Source organism: Rhopalosiphum padi, chromosome 4 (genome assembly GCF_020882245.1).
Source record: "Rhopalosiphum padi isolate XX-2018 chromosome 4, ASM2088224v1, whole genome shotgun sequence".
Lineage (NCBI taxonomy): Eukaryota > Metazoa > Arthropoda > Insecta > Hemiptera > Aphididae > Rhopalosiphum > Rhopalosiphum padi.
In genome coordinates, this window is record NC_083600.1 from 43523975 (window position 1) to 43543428 (window position 19454).

The window sequence follows — 19454 nt, forward strand, 5'->3', positions numbered from 1 at the left end:
CCAGCTAATATTGAAATAGAAAAAAAATTACCCGTACCTATTTAGGCATATAAATTATTACAAAACATAAAACATAGCACCTGGCTTTACTAACTATGGCGTGACACTCCTAAATAATTATTAAAAAACATGATCACATGATCAGAGGTTTCCTTGCACAGAGTTTCAATATTCAAAATAAAAACTAAAAGGTTCCTACTTAATTTTCATATAATCAAAATATACAGATATTCATGAATCATCGTAAATATCGTGAAACACACGAGTAAGGTTTTTTCACCGAATTTGTATCTTACAAAATACATACCTAACTGTGTTATTGATTGTTCATTGAAATTAAAATTAAAAAAACAATATATATTATTTCAATAAACTAACGTGTTGTACATACGAAAAATGTTCTAATATTATTTTTTTAATAAGCCAAGCCTTAGTTTAACCATTTTGTATTATTAAAAAACATACTGTTGATTTTAATTTGAAAAAAAACGGGTCTGAATTCAACGAGAATGTTTTTGAAATTATTTCATTTATTCGCATATTTATTATACGCACATATGTATATTTGTTTTTTTTATTTATGATGTTTATATAATAAAAAAAAAAACATATTTTATTACAATAATTTTATATAATTTTATAACGAAACAATTTATTATTTCGAACAAATTAAATTTGTGTCAATATACTAATCCGTTGTACGCAATTTACGTGTTAATATTATTTTCATCACTCCAAAATATAGTTTTATCGTTGCGAATCGTTATGTTTCGATGTTTGTTGTACCGTTGTACTTTAGATACATGTTTCAATTTTTACTTTTATTCATAACTAGCCATTATAATATTCTGCAGGTGTAGATCGTAGTATGACCATTTGATTATTGATCCGTTAAACGAGAAAGTGCTATACATTTTAAACATGGCAATGTCCTTATTTCCTTAATGCACTCTACATTACAACTAACACTAAAAACTCATTTATTCATAACACCATTCGCACAGTTACAGCTGCGTATAATAATATTACATAACACGCGTACCATATGCACTATGTATCCACCCACTTACTTTATTCAACACGTATGTTTGCTCGCCACCGATGGAATTAATTTCCATGTCGGATTTTTCTACTCGAGGTGAACTTTTTTTTTTCTATTTGGCCGTGTAATACAATTTTACTACATGGCGGTTTTACTCGATTATGCTTTATGGATGCAATTTTTACGCGTAACATCATGCGATGATAAAAAATAAATGTTATGAGCTATTTTTCATCATATAATAAAATATTATGTACGGTGAACGGCTGTGGTCTTACCGTATTTTATATTATATCATGTACCTATTAAGTTAACTTTGAAATTTTTATTTTTATTTTTTTTTTTGCTATTTCAATATTATTATGTTTTACTCATTTTGTGCGCAACCGTTTTAATCAGAAACTCGCTGCACGCCATCGCGTACATTTATAAAACAGATTCGTACAAAATAATTTAACCAAAGGCAGTCATTCGAAAAAAATGTTATAGAGGGCGGGAAAAGTCCTAATAGATGTACATCAAACAAAAATATTTAATAATGTTCGTGTCGAAAGTAACTGTCATAAAAAAAAAATCGAAGTAGAGATTAATATAATATATGTCCCTAGTGAATCCCTATGACTGCATATAAGTAACAGTTATTATTTAGTGAATACATACCGATAAACTAAACAGTTAAAAAATATAATTGTTTCTGTAATTAGTACGTTTGTAAATTTACTATAATATTATCATAATAAACAAATTTTTAAAACGAATAACTGCCCAGTAGGCGTGTGTAGAATTCATAGTTGGCTCATATTTCATATTATTTTTCAAGTGAATGGTTATGCTGCAATATTTTTAAATTCATACAACGGTGTATTTGTTCAGAATAATAATTATTAATAATCAATTTTTCACTATTAACGAGGAAAAATAATAAACAGAGCTGACTACTCTGTTTTCTCGTCTATAGAAAATAATGATGTGAAAATTAACCCTGTACGCGTATTATATGAATTGAAATTTGAAATATGTTTAAATTAAAACTAATCAAATAATAGAATTTAAAACATCTGCAATTGCAAAATACGTTGATTTATATCGACCGTATTATGATATCGTGTCGTATAAAACGAATATTTCACTTCCATTCAGTTAGTTCTGGGCTTTTTCCATTAATATAATGTTAATATTTACTTCCAACTGTCCAATACGTAAATGTTTATTTTATAATTTCGATCAATAACCAGGAGAAAATATCTATTAGTATTTGTTGCGGACGTTCGTTGTAAAAACGTAGAATTTATTTATTCTATTTATTTACGTCCGAATTAAATGTAATATACGTTCCTACTTTATATTATAATATATTTCAGTAAAAGCAAAACACGGCCATTTGATCTATCGTTTATTTTTTCGTCAATCATATTGTATTCTAAGCATTTAATATTATCTATATTAAGCTTATTCAATCGATTTCAAAGGTAACCCTCCGGCAATTAATGTGTGGTGTGCCTGCGTCATATGCATGTTGATTTGACGTGTTGTCATTAAGCTATTTAAAAGGGCGTTTGTTGTCAGTAAACGAATCTATTGAATCAATAGTCGGACAATTAAAATCATTTATATTTTAACGTACGTTGTGTACCTATAACGTTGCTGCCGATCGGTTAAGAATTAAATTATAAGAAATATTAGATATCAACATCGGCTTTTAACGCAATATTAATGCATTGTTATCGGTATTTTCGGTGTATAACGGAAACGCATTAAATTATACAATGTGCAATCATTGACGGATGAAACACAAATGCCAGTGTTTGCGTTCGTCCTCGCAGTTAAATCCTTCGTAACTGACACGTATAATATAGGTAGAAGGCCATCGGTAACCATAATAAATTATCGAGTCTATTTAAACTGACTTCGAAACAGTATACCATCCCTAGAGAATTTGTGTATATTGATAGAGACTATAAACTATATACCGTATTCTCATACCGAATCAACACACACACACACAAACACACACACGCGCGCGTACGTACATCTACCATCGATATAAGTGTCGTATAGAACAGTGAGTTTCGTGAAAGTTTTTTTTTGCTTCTCGCTGTATTTTTATCGTGTGTTTTATATTTTTATTTTATTTTTCCCACAGGTAATGGATACATCGAAGGAACCGAGCTGGACGGCTTTCTGAGAGAATTTGTCTCCAGCGCTAATACCGCGGACGTCAGCCCAGAGGTAAATTCTACACACGTATATATATACTATCGCTACTATATGTAGGTTTATATAGCAGCCTTGTGTCATTTAAGCACTCTTTCTTTTAAATATATATATGTATATATAAAAAAAAAATAAAACATTAATAAAATTCAAGAAAGACCAATACTGGCGAGAAAATTGGAATTACTTTAACAGTTTTTTCTATTATTGTTGGTCCACCGATAAATAATAAGTCCGTGTTTGAAACGAGCGAAATACAAAAATGACACCGTAAAGTGAAAATGTAAGAAAAATAAATAAATAAATACAGTAAAACGCACAGGCACGGCTAACTAAATGTTGTTCGCAACTGCAGAAACGAAAGAAATAATTTGTTTGTGAATGGTAATATTCTTATGTATAAAACCATAAGAATGATATCAAATATGTTTGAGTATCATCATGATTTTTAATGCCCAATATCATTATTCTCGTGACCAGTGGAAAAACTTGACGGTTGATGGCTTACATCAATAATTACTGCAAATAATTATGATATTAGAAAAAAATTCTGGAAAAAAGTTTGAAATCAAAAAAGAACATTGATAAATTATAAAAGGCAAATCGAAACTAAGTGTTAATTATTGGTGGAAAGTCTTTGTTTATAAATTAATGGTTTCTACAATACAATAGTTGATTTAATGGATTAATAATTGCTTTCGTCGATACCATGCATTATGTCACAATGCAATTTTGTAATGATATTTATTTTGCCATGATAATGTTTTGTAGTTATATGTTATAATACATATTAACAAATAAAAAAAAAAATACTTAATTGTAAGAAGATTTTAACATTAATTAACGACAATAATGACTGAAAAACAGAAAATTTTGTAAGTAATTTATAATATTAAATAATGAAATATATAGGTATTTTAAATAATTTTTTCACCGATGTTTTTTCCCGGACTATTTTACCGTTTACCATAATTATTAATTTATGGTAAAGAAAGAACATGTCATTGTCATCGTATATTCATATACCCTATGCTTGTTTCATTTAAAAATATTTCAGTTTTGAATATTATAATAAATAAACGTCATCTTTTATTTAAGTTTTAATTGAAATGCATTTAAAATTATAGGCTTAAAGTTTTCTTTATGGGCACTTGAAAACAAACCAAGTAAAAATTATTTTTTTTGTTTTTCATTAGTCATCACTTTTAAACTCGGAATTATGAAAATATGTATATTACCGCATATTTTATTCACATTAATACATTTAAATTTTTATTTTTAAACTGATCTAATATACGTAAAATATCAATACTTTAAATGGAAGACTACTAAAATATTTTCATTAATAGTTACCACCTTAAATTCATCGTGTATCGTATAATAGATACGAGTACATAGTGTAATTACCACGTGGTTGTAACCTAAATCTGTTGAACAAATTAAAAAAAATAATAATGTATACATTATATTATTTCTATGTACCTTGTACCTGGTGTTTTAAAATTTAAAGGGTATAGAAAACTACCGTCGCAACTATCGTCCTACGCGCACTATGTTCATATTGACCCATTGTTCGCCTCTCAACCGGAACATCCATACACCGTTCAAAAGGTCATTTTCGTTTCCTTTTTTCATCCATCCGTATTGTTCGTGCTTTGAACGCTTTTGAAATTGCCCGTGTAAAGTGTTAAAAATTAATTTTGGCCCGTGACAGACCGTTTTACTATACCATAAGACGGGTCGTACAGGGTAGGACACAAAACGATTTCGTTTATTTTTAAGCTTACCCACCTTTTTCATAGTAACACGCAACAATACTACGATCCTCAATACCATTAAGTTATGTATGGGATAGCGGAAAATGACTTTACGTCGGAAGATAAAATTAAAAATAAAAATACTGCGGTGAAAGAGATCGATGGCTGCTATGACCGCGTGTCGACAATGATTCATCATCAAGTTTCGTTTTAATGCAAGTCGGTGATTTTCGGACAGCCAATAGGGTTTTTATTTAAACTCGGCTTCGTTAAAATGATAATTATTTATATACTTATAATATATAACCGTTCTTACATATTTTTTTTAAGTTCTACACGTTTATAATAATTTTGCTATTCATTTTTGAGCATTATACGTATATGCATATATTTCTTAAAGTATAAGATTTTATAAAAAAACGAATTAACTGTTGTGTGTGATTACACTCACTCTGATAGGATATAACATATTAATAAATAAAGTATTAATATAGATAGTGACTTGAAGATTAATTTTTGATCTACGGCAGGCGGCTGAATAAATGTTACAAAGTCACTTAATAGTTAATACCACTGCTACATTGCATATAAACTTTTTTAAGTACTTATAAAATATTATGTACTATACAGATATATTATCCTATCCGACTTAACTATATTCTCGCGCGTATAAACATTATAAAATCTGCCTTAGTACGGATTTATCAAGCAACCACCGACAGTTAACCCGCGATCATGCTCGATTAAATTCAAATGGTCTGAATATTTCATTTGTATTTTGATGTACGGCTTCAGTTTACAAAACAATATTTTCAATGGAAAACTAAAAATACATTATCAAAAATATTAAACTGCAAAGTCTATAACTTTCTTGTATAATACTCAATCTTATAGCAGAGCAATCAATAATAATGCCAAATACGTTAAAAATATGATACTAAATAATTATATATATTTAGTGTATATATAATAAATGAATGATCGATTACAATTCAAAATATTTATTATACAATTTTAGAAATAATTTAATAAATAACTATCTTACAATTTATTTTCATGTAAAAACATATAAATATATATATATATATCGTACATATTATATAAAACAAAAACATAGGTACTTACTCTTGAGTATATTATATTATACGTGTATTTTCACCTTATGTAAGACTTATTCTTATAAAATTAATGTTGAAAGCAAATTTCAACTGTCAAAATGTAATTGAGTTATTATATTAAGCAACATACTTATTACATTTAAATTATCTAATTAGTTTTAGCATTTTATACTCATAACTATTAATAAGCGAAAAAACTTGTTTTTTTATTTACTCTAGTTTTATAGTTATATAACGTACGCATAGTACGTATTTAATATTATTTATTTAACATTATAATCATAATTTAAAAACAATTTGATTTAAACTATATTACGAACAAATTTTAACGATAACGTTTTAAAAATATTTAAATCAATTAACGTGTATTTATTTTCGGTAGGTACAAAATTACATATTATATATATATTTATAACTTATAAAATATTAATGTTAAAAAAATAAAAATGTCTTATAAAAGTTTCAATTTTTAAAACATATACTTTTGTTTGAGTAAGTTTAAATAATAATAATAAAAAAATACAATGTCAAAAAAATATAACGAGTACTTAACTTATATTACTTTCTTGTACCTAATATTTTAAATATAATTAAAGGTATGTTTATATTTTCAATCACTTGAAAAAATATTTATTTACTATATACTTACTAAATTATTATAACTAGAAGCTTGAAAGTGTTCTTTTTAAGAGATCCAATATTTAAACGTGTTGTTTAAATTTAAAGATTTTTTTTTTACTCTATATTATTTTTTATGTACAATCTATAAATATAAATAATGAATAAATAAATAATTCTCTTTTGAATATATCATTAAGTTTAAATAATATATTAAAATTAAAATAAATACCAATAACATGTCGTCACAAACGTGTTTATTCAATATTTATTTTTAATTTAACAATTATAGGCGGTTTCGGATGCCATGTTGGTGGAGCTCAAGCAATGTTTCATGGAGGCCTACGACGATAATCAAGACGGGAAAATTGACATCCGTGAAGTAATGAATTGTTGTTGATAGGCGAAATCGTTATTTTGGCGAACACCATTATCCTACGCCTATCCTTTTCCTAGTGTGGGTGATTAATCGTCATTATATTTTACAGCTTGCTCAACTTTTGCCCATGGAAGAGAACTTTCTACTTCTATTCAGATTCGATAATCCATTAGACTCCAGTGTCGAGTTCATGAAGGTATAAGTTATACATTTCTATATGTTTAAATAATTAAAATATAAGTTCTCAAGTAGTACTACATCCGTATATGTTAATCAAATATTTATCATTAATTCGTACCTGTTCTAGATTTGGAGAGAATACGACACTGATGGCAGTGGATATATTGAAGCTGACGAGCTAAAGGTAAATAACTATATATATATATGTATATATAATTTACAAATACTACAGATAATCATATATTTGTATATCATAATGGTTTATTGATATTTAAATTAAATTACAATCGATAATTTCTATTGTAAGTGCTACTCATACGATACTAATAGTTTTTTACAAGATAATATTATGAAATATGAAGATTTATTAAAACTATACGATCATCGTTAACAATTTGCAACTAAATTTATTTGATATATAATATTATATATCTAATTGTTAGCATTATTAAAGTCTTCGTTTTTCATATCCATCTACCACAAATTAGTGACAATATAACATGCAAAGATAATTTATTATTTTATAAGAAGATAAGTATGCTAACCCTTATCTAATTATTTTCAAATAAAGTTCTTAATTTTTTTACTTATTAATGAAAAATATAGAGGTAAAGAAGCACAGTAATTTACTCTATATAAATTATATCTAAAATTATTAATGCAATAAATAGTAGGTACAGTCGAGTCACGATAACTCGAAAACCTTGACAATTCGATTTTTTTTTTATTCCCCTAGAAATATAAATTAATATAAATTTGAGTTAGATACCCCGAATAATACATATTTTAAAGCGAATTTTTATCTTCCTTCAATTTCAAGTTATCGCGACTCAACTGTATATAGTTTTTTTTATTAAAATTATTAAGTAATTATAAATACAAATTTTATCTTTCGTGACAAAATTAAGATGTACCTATTTGTTTAATTATTATTAACATTTATGAACTTTTAATTAAAATAAACCTTCAAGCTCTAGTCGAGATAGTTATTATTCCTTTGGCGACTGCAGTCTTATATACATTTATGGGTTTGTAGAACTGAAATAGAAAAATAATAATAATTTTAATTTTAATTATTAAAGTATATTTTATTTCATGGTTAAAATATCGAATAAACACGGCAAATTGAATATAAATACAAATATGTTTATATTTTATGTTTATTTTTCTTTTTTTTTAATATTTAATATCTATAAGGGCACAATAATTACTAGATTAATAAATAAACATATATTTTCATTGAAGCTTAGATATGGGAAGTCCGTTTATATTGTGAAAATAATAGTTTTTTGCGATTTTGAGATAATGTTGTACGTCCTGTGTCCTAAAGTATACTTATCTATATATGCGTATATCTCGCCAAAACTAGATTTTATATTGTTATGCGTGGAATGTTATTTGATGCATATTATGATGGGGTTAAAATATGTAACTAAAATAACAGAACTCCAAGTAAATCCGACATTATTCCCACGTGGTATTTTAATTATAATTATTATAGATACCTCCTACCTATTTATATGTATAGCTACCTACGAAAGTTATATAACTGGCACGAGAACAAATGGATGAAACTCGAATATTATGAGGTACAAATTCCATTAAGTTCTGTGTAAATGTCTCGCAAAATCTACGAAATAATCATTTTAAGTCATTATAATCAGTCGCTGGGTAACAGTTATGCAAAATCATTCTGGAGGGATAGTTTTTAATTTTTTCCAAGTTAAAAGGTATATCGAAAGTGATTACCGTGGTAATGTAACAAAGGATACAAAATCCGATCGTACGTGCCCCATAAATTTCATCTGCTGCGCATATAGTCCTTTTAAACCAACCACATATATCTACTTGTGTATTATAACAACGTGAACCTCAGATAATAATTACTGAGCTAAATTCGCTCTAATTGCATTCAGTAGGTAATAAATTACAGTTCCCAAATTGGATAAAAAAAACGGTGGTTGGCTCGATTTTTATTTGTTTCTATTTAGCTATAAAGTCGACTGAAAAAAAATACTGAACGTGATATAAAAACCATGAGAACGGAATAGATAATCTCTTGAATTCGCGTGGGGAAATGATATGTAGTTATACCTTTTGAAATCTAAATGTAATAATAAATTTCAGCTTAAGAAAACGAGATTTTCTGAAAGTTTTAACTCACTTATATTGGTTTAAATTCTTGAAAAGTTTCAAAAAATTAAGTGAATATAAAGATAATACATAAATAGAGATTCACTATTTATAAAAAAAAAAAAAACAAATCTACCACGTCTTAATATTAAGAAGAGATACTTTTTCTAAAGTATTTATAGATTTACTATTTTTTGAATAACAATCTGACTTAATCGTATTATTGAAGTTAAAAAATATATGATAATTTACTGAAAAAATATGACACTTATGTCTTATACACGAACGAATTGCAAATTGTTTCAAAACTTATTAGCTCAAAGTCTTAAATAACATTATTTCAAACTGTGCTTTTTTTATTTTTCATAATTCATTACTCGACATTTAACGTTGTTGGTGTTATAAAATATTAACTTATTTATCTAAATTTACGAGTAATAAAACCTACATAAAATATATAATCATGTTTGCGATATGGGTAACGATATTATTTTTGTTACTTCTATCTGTAAATAAAATTATTATCGATTTGTATGACATAATAAAACTGATTTTTATAACTTCATTTTAATGTACATGACATTATATTGAAGAGGGTTTATTTTTTTAGTTTTCCGTATATTACTATTAATAATCGAGTGTTATGGAAAAATAATTTTATTTTACAACTAAATTGGCACTTTTTTACATCGCTTATAATTTTGAAACTGCTATCTTTTCTAAATAAATTAATTAATTAAAATTAAAAACCATTTTATACGAACATAATATTATCAACAATATTTTCGGTTGTACAAGCATTGTATAATATATCATCGATTAATTTGCCATTAAAAATTCATCGTGCATAATAATATAACTATACCTTTTTTACGCCAGATACGTGTATACAGGAAACTTGTTTCTAAAAATATAAAACAAACATTTTAATTGGTTAAATCAATCTTAATTATGCATCAGGGCTTTTAAAAATATGCAAATTAAGAGTTGTGCTAATGTTTTACTTTATCAGAGATTTTTTTTCTTAAAATATTCAATTTTGAAATTTGAGCTTCTTGAATTTTAAATTAAATAATTCTTTACAAAAAAAAACTTAATTCAGTCAACAAATACTGTGTCACAAAAAAAATAAATAAAATATATTAATAATAAAAAATAATATTACCCTGAATATTTACCACAAATAGTAGATTGGTTAAGCGCTACCAAATACCAATCCAATTAAACACTGTTTCTGTGGTATTTATGAAAAATTCAAGTATTGTTTTAATAAATCGGCAAGTTATTTATAAAAAACGACAAAATACGAAATATTCAAATTATGTTAATCAGTTCTAAATTAATGTAATTTTCATTTCTATTTATTTTTATAGTGAAAAGCTTATTATACAATAAAACAATTATTACTTATATAGAGAACGATAATAAATAATAAGATTAGCTCAAAATACATATAATCAATGTTCAACAGTCATTTTACTATTTCATTTTTTATTATTGTATGCATCTATTACACAATTTACACACCGATTAAAAATAGTATTCGATTAAAAGTTTTCCTTCAAATGAATCCAAATAAATATTTATTTTCAGTAAATTAATTTCTCATAAGTAAAATACAAACGACTTTACGATTAATACATAAAATAAAATAAATGCATCATCCACAGATAGTAAATAATTTGATGCTTCTTTTCACGGGTTTTAAATCTTGATATATTATTATTGGTATCAATATACTTTATACCTCAACAGTTCATTAATCCAGAAAATAATATTTGATTTAATCATTTAAAATAATAATAGTATTTCGAAATCTACATCGAACGTGTTAAAATAATAAATTATTGTTTTATTTATTTTACATGTTACAATCGAGACATCATAAATCAGGTCTTTTTATTTAATAAAATATAATAATTCAGATAATATAAATTTAATTTGTATTATTAAAAATTACCTATTAATTATAAAATAATTACAACAACCAATGTAAATAAAGCCAAAATTATATTTACTCAACGTTGAGAAACATTTAGATAGTGTAAACTAGCGATTTTGCGGTATCATTAGCATTCAAATTCTAGCTCTTTGCTTATGCGATTATTTATGTCCTACGTATTATATTATTCAGGTAATACGGTTTGTATACAACTTACAATAATAAAATTTCACAGAAGAAAATTACTATAATTGCATTAAAGTTGCATTAATAATAACAATATTAATAAAACAATTTTGTCAGGATCAAAACTTCAGTGATAATATATTAACAATAATTTATGTAATAAACCAAAATTTAATTATGACCAACCCCTTTGTTTACCCATATTGATTTATTCGTCCCATCGATTCAGCCACAGACGTGGTCATTATGGTCCCACAGACGTCTAACTAATATATCAAACAATATATTTACGACAAAACTTCAAAGTAACATTATTGTGACTGATACTACGGATTCAAATGTTGGTCACGTCATAACACATCGAACATTCTGTGAAAGCTTAAAATCATCAACCTTAACATTTTATCGCTACGCTGCTTCATTATTGTAAACTTTTGGATAACATAATATTATAATATTGCGGTTCACTTACATACATAATTACCAATCATGTGAAAATACTTTTAAAATTTTATTGAAATACAGTCTCAAATACATCAATTCAAAAGTATTTAAGCGCAAATAAAAGTACTCAGAATGCATAAATAATAAAGAAAAAAAAAACAAAATAGTTTTCAAATTTATTTATACAAGTATACAAAGTTAATTTTGTAATAATTTATTTTAAACGTTACTGTAATGTCATTTATATATATATAAGTATCATTAAAACTTTGTACTATACCTACTTAATTTTATACTGAAATAAATTTAATTTTTTTTAATTTAATTAAAAAATAAATAAACTCATGACTATTGGATATCGTATATCTATAAAATTACGAGTGAGACGATAAAAAATATTGCATCTTTAAATGTTCAAGTGAAAAATGAAATAATATATGATTATCTACAAACAATAATCTAAATTGTAACAAAAATATCTTTTGATTTTTGAAAAGTATTTATTTAATAATATTTGATTTTTAAATACGAATACATCTAAGATAGTATTTAAAATACTTTCCAAGTATATAAATTAAGCACACTGATCGCATTATCATTTTGGATAAAACAACATTGATTTCAAGGTCCCAGTAAATTTCCCAAAACCTATTTGTATGTACAAAATAACTGGTTATAATAACATTTAACGACATTATCATAAAAATCAGCGCTTATAATATAACCTGCGCTTAAACGACCGTATAATATTTTATGGCATATATTAATCTAATATTATAGGTGTAATCAACCCCCAGGCATATCACATATAAATGTATAAAAAAAAACAATTTTGAGTGTAACGACAAATTTTTAACCTTTTTTTGGGTATCGTTAAAAATTATACCAACTGTATTTGAATACGTTAACTCAAAAAAGTTGTCTATTATATATTTTTGTGTATTAAATCACACACACACACACACAAATTAAACAGTATGTCAATATTTATATTGTAAGGACACCAAGTCTATAGTCTATACTACCACATTTTCTGCGAAAACCAAATTTAACTTTACGTGCTTTCTCAACGCCTCGCATACACGCAATATGGGTTGGATTTTCAAGTTTATACTTTTGTTTTAATCGATGAAAGGTCACAGAAATTCACAATTCTAGTTTTAGTTCTCCACACCTTCTGCATGTACGTGTTGGATAACTGTGAATTATTTGACACATACCTAAATCTCGTCGGTCTTACTCGGAGGTGTGGATGACGGGTTAAACGTGTCAACCGCATACATGTCAAAATGTCTACACTTATCATCACGTCAATTTCTAATTTTTCATCACTTTTGTTAAATGTTTAATGCTATATTTTAAATATATAATATTTAATGATGCTTTTGCATTAATTTTAATTTGTAGAGTGATTACATTACTTTAAATATTTTTTTTTAAATAAAAAAAATATATAAATATGATAATTTATCGTAATATACCAATAAACATAGACACATATTACATAGTTTTTGATAAAAGTATACAGATATTTTGAAATAATCATTGTGATCACCTTATAAATTATAGACAATTAGATATTATAGCAAATTGATATGATTATTTTTATTCTAACAATTTCTTTAACTAAAGTTTGGTAGTTAAAATTTTAAAATGTTTATTTATAAATATATATGTAGTATGATTTTTGTAATAACTAGATATAATAATTTAAAAAGTATACATGTTAAGAGTCAAGTTATTAAATTCCAATATCTTTGAAAATATACATACCCACTATATAATCACAATATTATACTACTACTTCTGCTATTAATTTAATTTGACATTTAAAAGAGCCAGCGTGAACTCAGTACTCGTATTTATAAAATATAATTTTAAACAACTTTAGCTATTAATATAAAAATCACGATTCTGTTTTCATTGCCTTTAATGGAAATTGACAATTAAAACTCTTAACTTTGGTATTGTATAAAAGCGTTTTAAATAAATTTACATAAATTATTTTTAATTCAGTCCTTTAGTGTACTGTATTAAGTCAATACCGGAACAACATATTTTCATTGAAAATTGAAAACAAAACAATAAATTCAATGTTTAAACTGTAAATTAACCAAACAATTATTAAGCGATGTGTTCCACTTTTGTTCCTGGATTTGAATATATTATCAATTTAACATTTGAATCCGCCGTGAATTGCGTAACCTACTACATTAGTTTAAATAACCCTACATAAAACATATTTTTAACAAAATAAAAACCAATAAATGCTTTATATATTTTAGATTCTAATAAGCGAAGTAATTATTTTACAATTATTTGTGGTTTTTTTTTTGTGTGTGTATGTAATATGTATACACGATAAGTAGTTGAATGCGTTTTAATTATGCGCTAGTTACATTACATTTTTTGAGCATTTGAATTATAACTTTATATGACATTGGATCCATAAATAACTGTCTTTTCAAATATTTTTGGTATTTTTTTATAATTCAAAAACATTATTGTTGGGTACATTATACAACTTTTACGTAAATTATTATATTTTGTACACACAACGGCATTTTCGAATAAACTAATTTTAACAACAATTAATTCAACGTGCTAAATTACAAATAGCAAAATGAATTACTTTATAGAAATATCGAAAATATAATATATAATTAGTCTATGTCTGATAGATCGTCTTCGCTCAGATTTATTTTTCGTGTACAATGATGGTATATCACTGAATTTCAATTTAACACATCCATCACAGTGACCCGTTTGACATCTATACAAAAGTATAGCAGAGCAGAACTCAATTGCCACCTTTTTTTTTACGTAACTATGTTCTGGGAGTATATTAGAACGATTTTAAAGCTAAAAATTGACAACACATCAACGGTACCTTAGTTTGGGCCTTAAACCTTAAGAGTATATAATATAACTTTTTTTTTTTTATCAAAACCTGATTTTGTGTTACGAAAAAACGTCGTCAGATAAGCAGTTATTATTAAAATAAATACTCTTATTTGTATTCAAAATAAAAGTATATAAAAATTAAATAATAAATTAAAGCTGAAGAATATTGAAATACGGAATAATAATATTATAATGAGCTTTTGTTGGAATACAAAAACATTTTAAATGTCTAATGCTGGAAAAATGTACAATAGGCAGGCGCATTACTATAACAATTTGGGACAATTAAATGAGAGATAGAGAATATCACAATGACACAATCCGTAGGCTCGTTGTATAGTATGCAGACTACAGAGTGGGAAGTTATTCGACGAAATTTAATATAGTTAATTAATATTATTATACTATATAATGGGGTAATCCTTGTTAATATGGGTGAGTTTTTTTTTCAAAATACTTTAGACGGTACCCTCTAGATTTTCAACCCTTTCAAGTGTCTTCCCTGTGTTTTATAGCCTATTAGGTAAAGTTATAATATACACGGTAATAATTTAATACAAACTATATTTATTATATAATAATATTCCATACAGCTTTATTCAAATCATGTCTAATAGCATATAATTATGGGGTTTCGGGGGCGAATGTCGAGAGGATGATGAGAAGAGCTTGCCGGATTAACGTCGTTTGGCGTGTTGTTAGTACTCAAATTTTCCCGGTAAAGGTATCAGCGTTCGATCATTATTATTATTTTTATTATTACCGTTGCCGTTGTTGTTGTTGTTACATCGTTGGAATTTACGGATTTGTCGGAGCGAAAAGTCTCGTCGGAACGATAAATTTAATGCCTTCGCCGTACACAATAATAATGGTGTTTCGTGTCGTATGTTTTTTTTTTCATCGGTGTGCGGAAAAGCTCGGAGCACGCGACTGCCGTCCGGAATATTATCGAGTCGTCAATTTTTATTTTTTCATTTCTTTTGTCGCGTTCTTATACTTTTATCATAATATAACCGTACATTGTTATTCCGATCGGAACGTCGTCGTAGTATTACTGCACGTGCATACAAATACAATATACAATGCGCGCGGATATCGAAATGGGACGTGCGCGCAGACGTATAAATCTTAGCTGTCTAATAGTAATATTAAAATTTCTGATCACCGCTTGGCCCCAAGTGTAACGAGTAATGACGCGTCATTATCGCACATAGCTGCTATGAGCCCGAGGCTGTTATAACTCGCTAAGTTCAATTATTGTAAATGAATGCAAGTGTAAAAGGTTTAAAGTAAAGAATTACTTTTCTTTGTTTTTATTGTTTTTAACTTGTAAAAGTTAATTAGAAAAAAAAGTAACTTAACTTAGTTAAAAAATAAGTTACATTGTTTTTCAAACTCAAAATATTTTACAACCCATTTATGTTTAGGTATATCATAGTACGATAGATAATTTTAATAAAAGTTTACAATGCAGATACACAAAAACAGATATATCTATATAATAGAAATAATAAATATAAGAATAATATACAGAAACGGATTAGGCAGTCTCGTCCAATGATAATAAATCTTGTTAACTGATACTGTAAATTATTTAGGTTAATTATTAATTAATAAATTAGTTTTTAAAAGATCACGGATCTAACATATCATTAAACATCGAACTGGGTCACCTAGTTATGTTATTGTTATGAAATTTAAAATTGAAAAAAAATCGTAATTTTTCCATGGAAATACATAATTATAGGAAAGAACTCGTATACATTATATTTTATCCCTATCGGTATCCCATTAATAGTGCATTAAACTCTTCGATAGTCTACAATTTGTTATTTACAATAAATAATACTCATTCAGATTATTATTATTATTCCCATAAAAACAATAATTAATATATAACAAATTATATTTTAAACCTATATAGTGTTTATTTAGGTAAAAATTAACTTAATATGACAATAAATTAAATTACCTGATTAGTATAACTATACAGTATTTCATGCTAAAAAAATAACTCATTAAATTAGAAATTAATTTTAAAAGTAATTTGTTATGTAGTTTAGTTAAACATAACACTTAACTTTTTATCTCGTTAATGCCTATACAAAATACTTACCTATAATCAAAGCCACCCACCACCACTCTTTCGATTGCCACCAACATACATGTTATACTGTAGTGAAGAAGGTAGACATAGACGAATGCGTCCCTCGAGAGACGTGAAACCCCGCGACGACCGTGCCAAGTGTAATACAATTATAAATTATATAATATATATATATATATATATATATGCAATCTACTGAAGCTCACTGACCTATCATGCTCAAGGGAGGGTTTAGTAACCTCTCACTGCCACCTTCTTGGATCTGTTTGTTTTAGAATTTTTTTTTCCGTCATCCGCATCTCTATAGAACATTGAATAATAATTTGTGATAACGGAAACAACGAGAGGTCATATAAATTGTATATTAAAATATGTTTGTGTATACAATTTTCAAAAATTTCTTATAAGTAAGGACATGTACGTAGTTTGCTGAGTATACCACCTCAATTTTTTCTTTTATTACTGATTTTATTCAAATTTTATTAATTGGAATTATTAAGGACGAGTACAGCTATACTCCATATTTTCAAATAATTACATTTTTTATGCAATTTAAGAGTCGTCCTGTGCCGATACAAACTTAATTTTGATCAATTTTAATCATCATCTTTTGTATTGTAAATCTTAAAGGATGTAATTAATTTTGTTTAATGTTTATGTATGTAAATCGAAGTTCTCACAAGTAGTTTTTGATTTATTAAAATATACGTATTGAGGATAATTACATACTATAAATTTATAAATAATTATAGGTATACCTAATACATATTAAGTATACAATATCCTGAACGCATACCTAGTTAAAATTCCATAATATATATATATATGAAACACGCAAAATTCGATAGAATCGAAACGGTAATTATGTGGTATATAGGGTTTAAAGAGACATCGACATGTACATCATCATCACAAATTTTTAATTTGTATAATATATACCTTATACCCCCCCCCCCCTATTTTATGTGTATGGCTCCGTTTTGACGGTCGTGCGGATTTAAATTATTATACTGTAGTCTGTAATGTGCACGCGTGCACCACGATAACGGAAGGTAACGAATAGTATCGCGGATACAGACAATAGTGACGAAGCTTGCGAACGCTTTTCTTATTTTCGCGGAAAAAATATTACGTAACAAATGGCTTGTCGGCAAAATGCGCTCACGTAAACGTATACTGAACACATATAACAATATATATGCGAAGTATATTATACGAAACCGCTGCAAGTGCACGTTTGAACACATTTCACAGACACTGTGACTGTCGACGAGAAAACTTCATGACGTGCATGATATATTATTGTACTGATATAATATAATAATATATAATATTTCGTATATATATATATATTATAACAGGTGGTGGGTATCTAATATAATAATGTATGCTCACCTATACGTAGTTTACGCGAAAATGTTTTAAATTATTCGTGGTTGAGTATACAGGACGATTCACAGAGCGTTAGATGATAAATGAATCCAAATTCAATATTTTGGAATTTTTAAGTATATTATTTAAGGAACATGTAACTAATTGAGTATTTTTCTATGCGCATCAAAATTCAAATGGGTAGTTTTTGAGTTATTATTTAACCTTATTTACAACAAATATAAAAGATCCACGGTAATAGGTGGAAATAGAAGAACCGTCAATGATAATTTGAAAATCAAAGTACCTAATTAATATAAATCTATTGACATTTTATGATATTTATTAAAAGTATAAATTCTGGATCAAATATTACATAAATATATATTTTATATTTTTAAGGTCTATCATTAGCATATACACATTTAAAATTTACAAACCGAAATACCACAGAAAAGGTTGGTTTTTATTTAAAAGTATATTCTTAAAAATCTCTAGTAGATAAACATAACATCATTAATTATAATATGTCTTGTGACAGGCCATAAAACACATTACTGATCTTATGTCGTGATCTTGAGGTATGTTTATTTATATCAACAGGTAATTGTAAGTAATAGTTTATGATAGAAAATCTTTTTTCGACCCCGAGACATAAGATATATTAATACCAAAATAAATTTAATACTCATCTCCATACTCTATAGAGAACTCCATAAATGATACAGCAAATCAAAGTTTTTGAAAATATAGTGCTCAATTAGTCAACTGATGATGCTTAAAAACACCAAAAAATTAATTAATTAATAAATGAAAAAATCGGGTTGAGCGCATGTTAGGTGAATTACGTGATAGCACGGTATTTCGTGTGCGCCACAATAAGAGTCATTTTTCTCGCAACGTACCCGTATAATAATATTATAATGTAATGCATAGCTGATAATATACATAATACACGTCTTACGTTACATTTCAGTTCGATATGATGCACAAAATATGTTCGCACAAAATATACACATATTAAAAAAATATTTCTATTGCGAGATGGTGAGAAAGAGA

At 26.6% G+C, this 19454-nt stretch overlaps 1 protein-coding gene across 1 annotated transcript in view; it reads left to right on the plus strand.

The window, feature by feature from the left end:
- Positions 1 to 19454, plus strand: part of LOC132930905 (calbindin-32) — a 63493-nt gene that overhangs the window by 23837 nt on the left and 20202 nt on the right. The window contains exons 3-6 of the mRNA XM_060997014.1: positions 3186 to 3271; positions 7042 to 7131; positions 7238 to 7324; positions 7436 to 7492. Of these exons, the coding sequence (XP_060852997.1) occupies positions 3186 to 3271; positions 7042 to 7131; positions 7238 to 7324; positions 7436 to 7492 (320 nt within the window). The remainder of the gene's footprint in view (positions 1 to 3185; positions 3272 to 7041; positions 7132 to 7237; positions 7325 to 7435; positions 7493 to 19454) is intronic.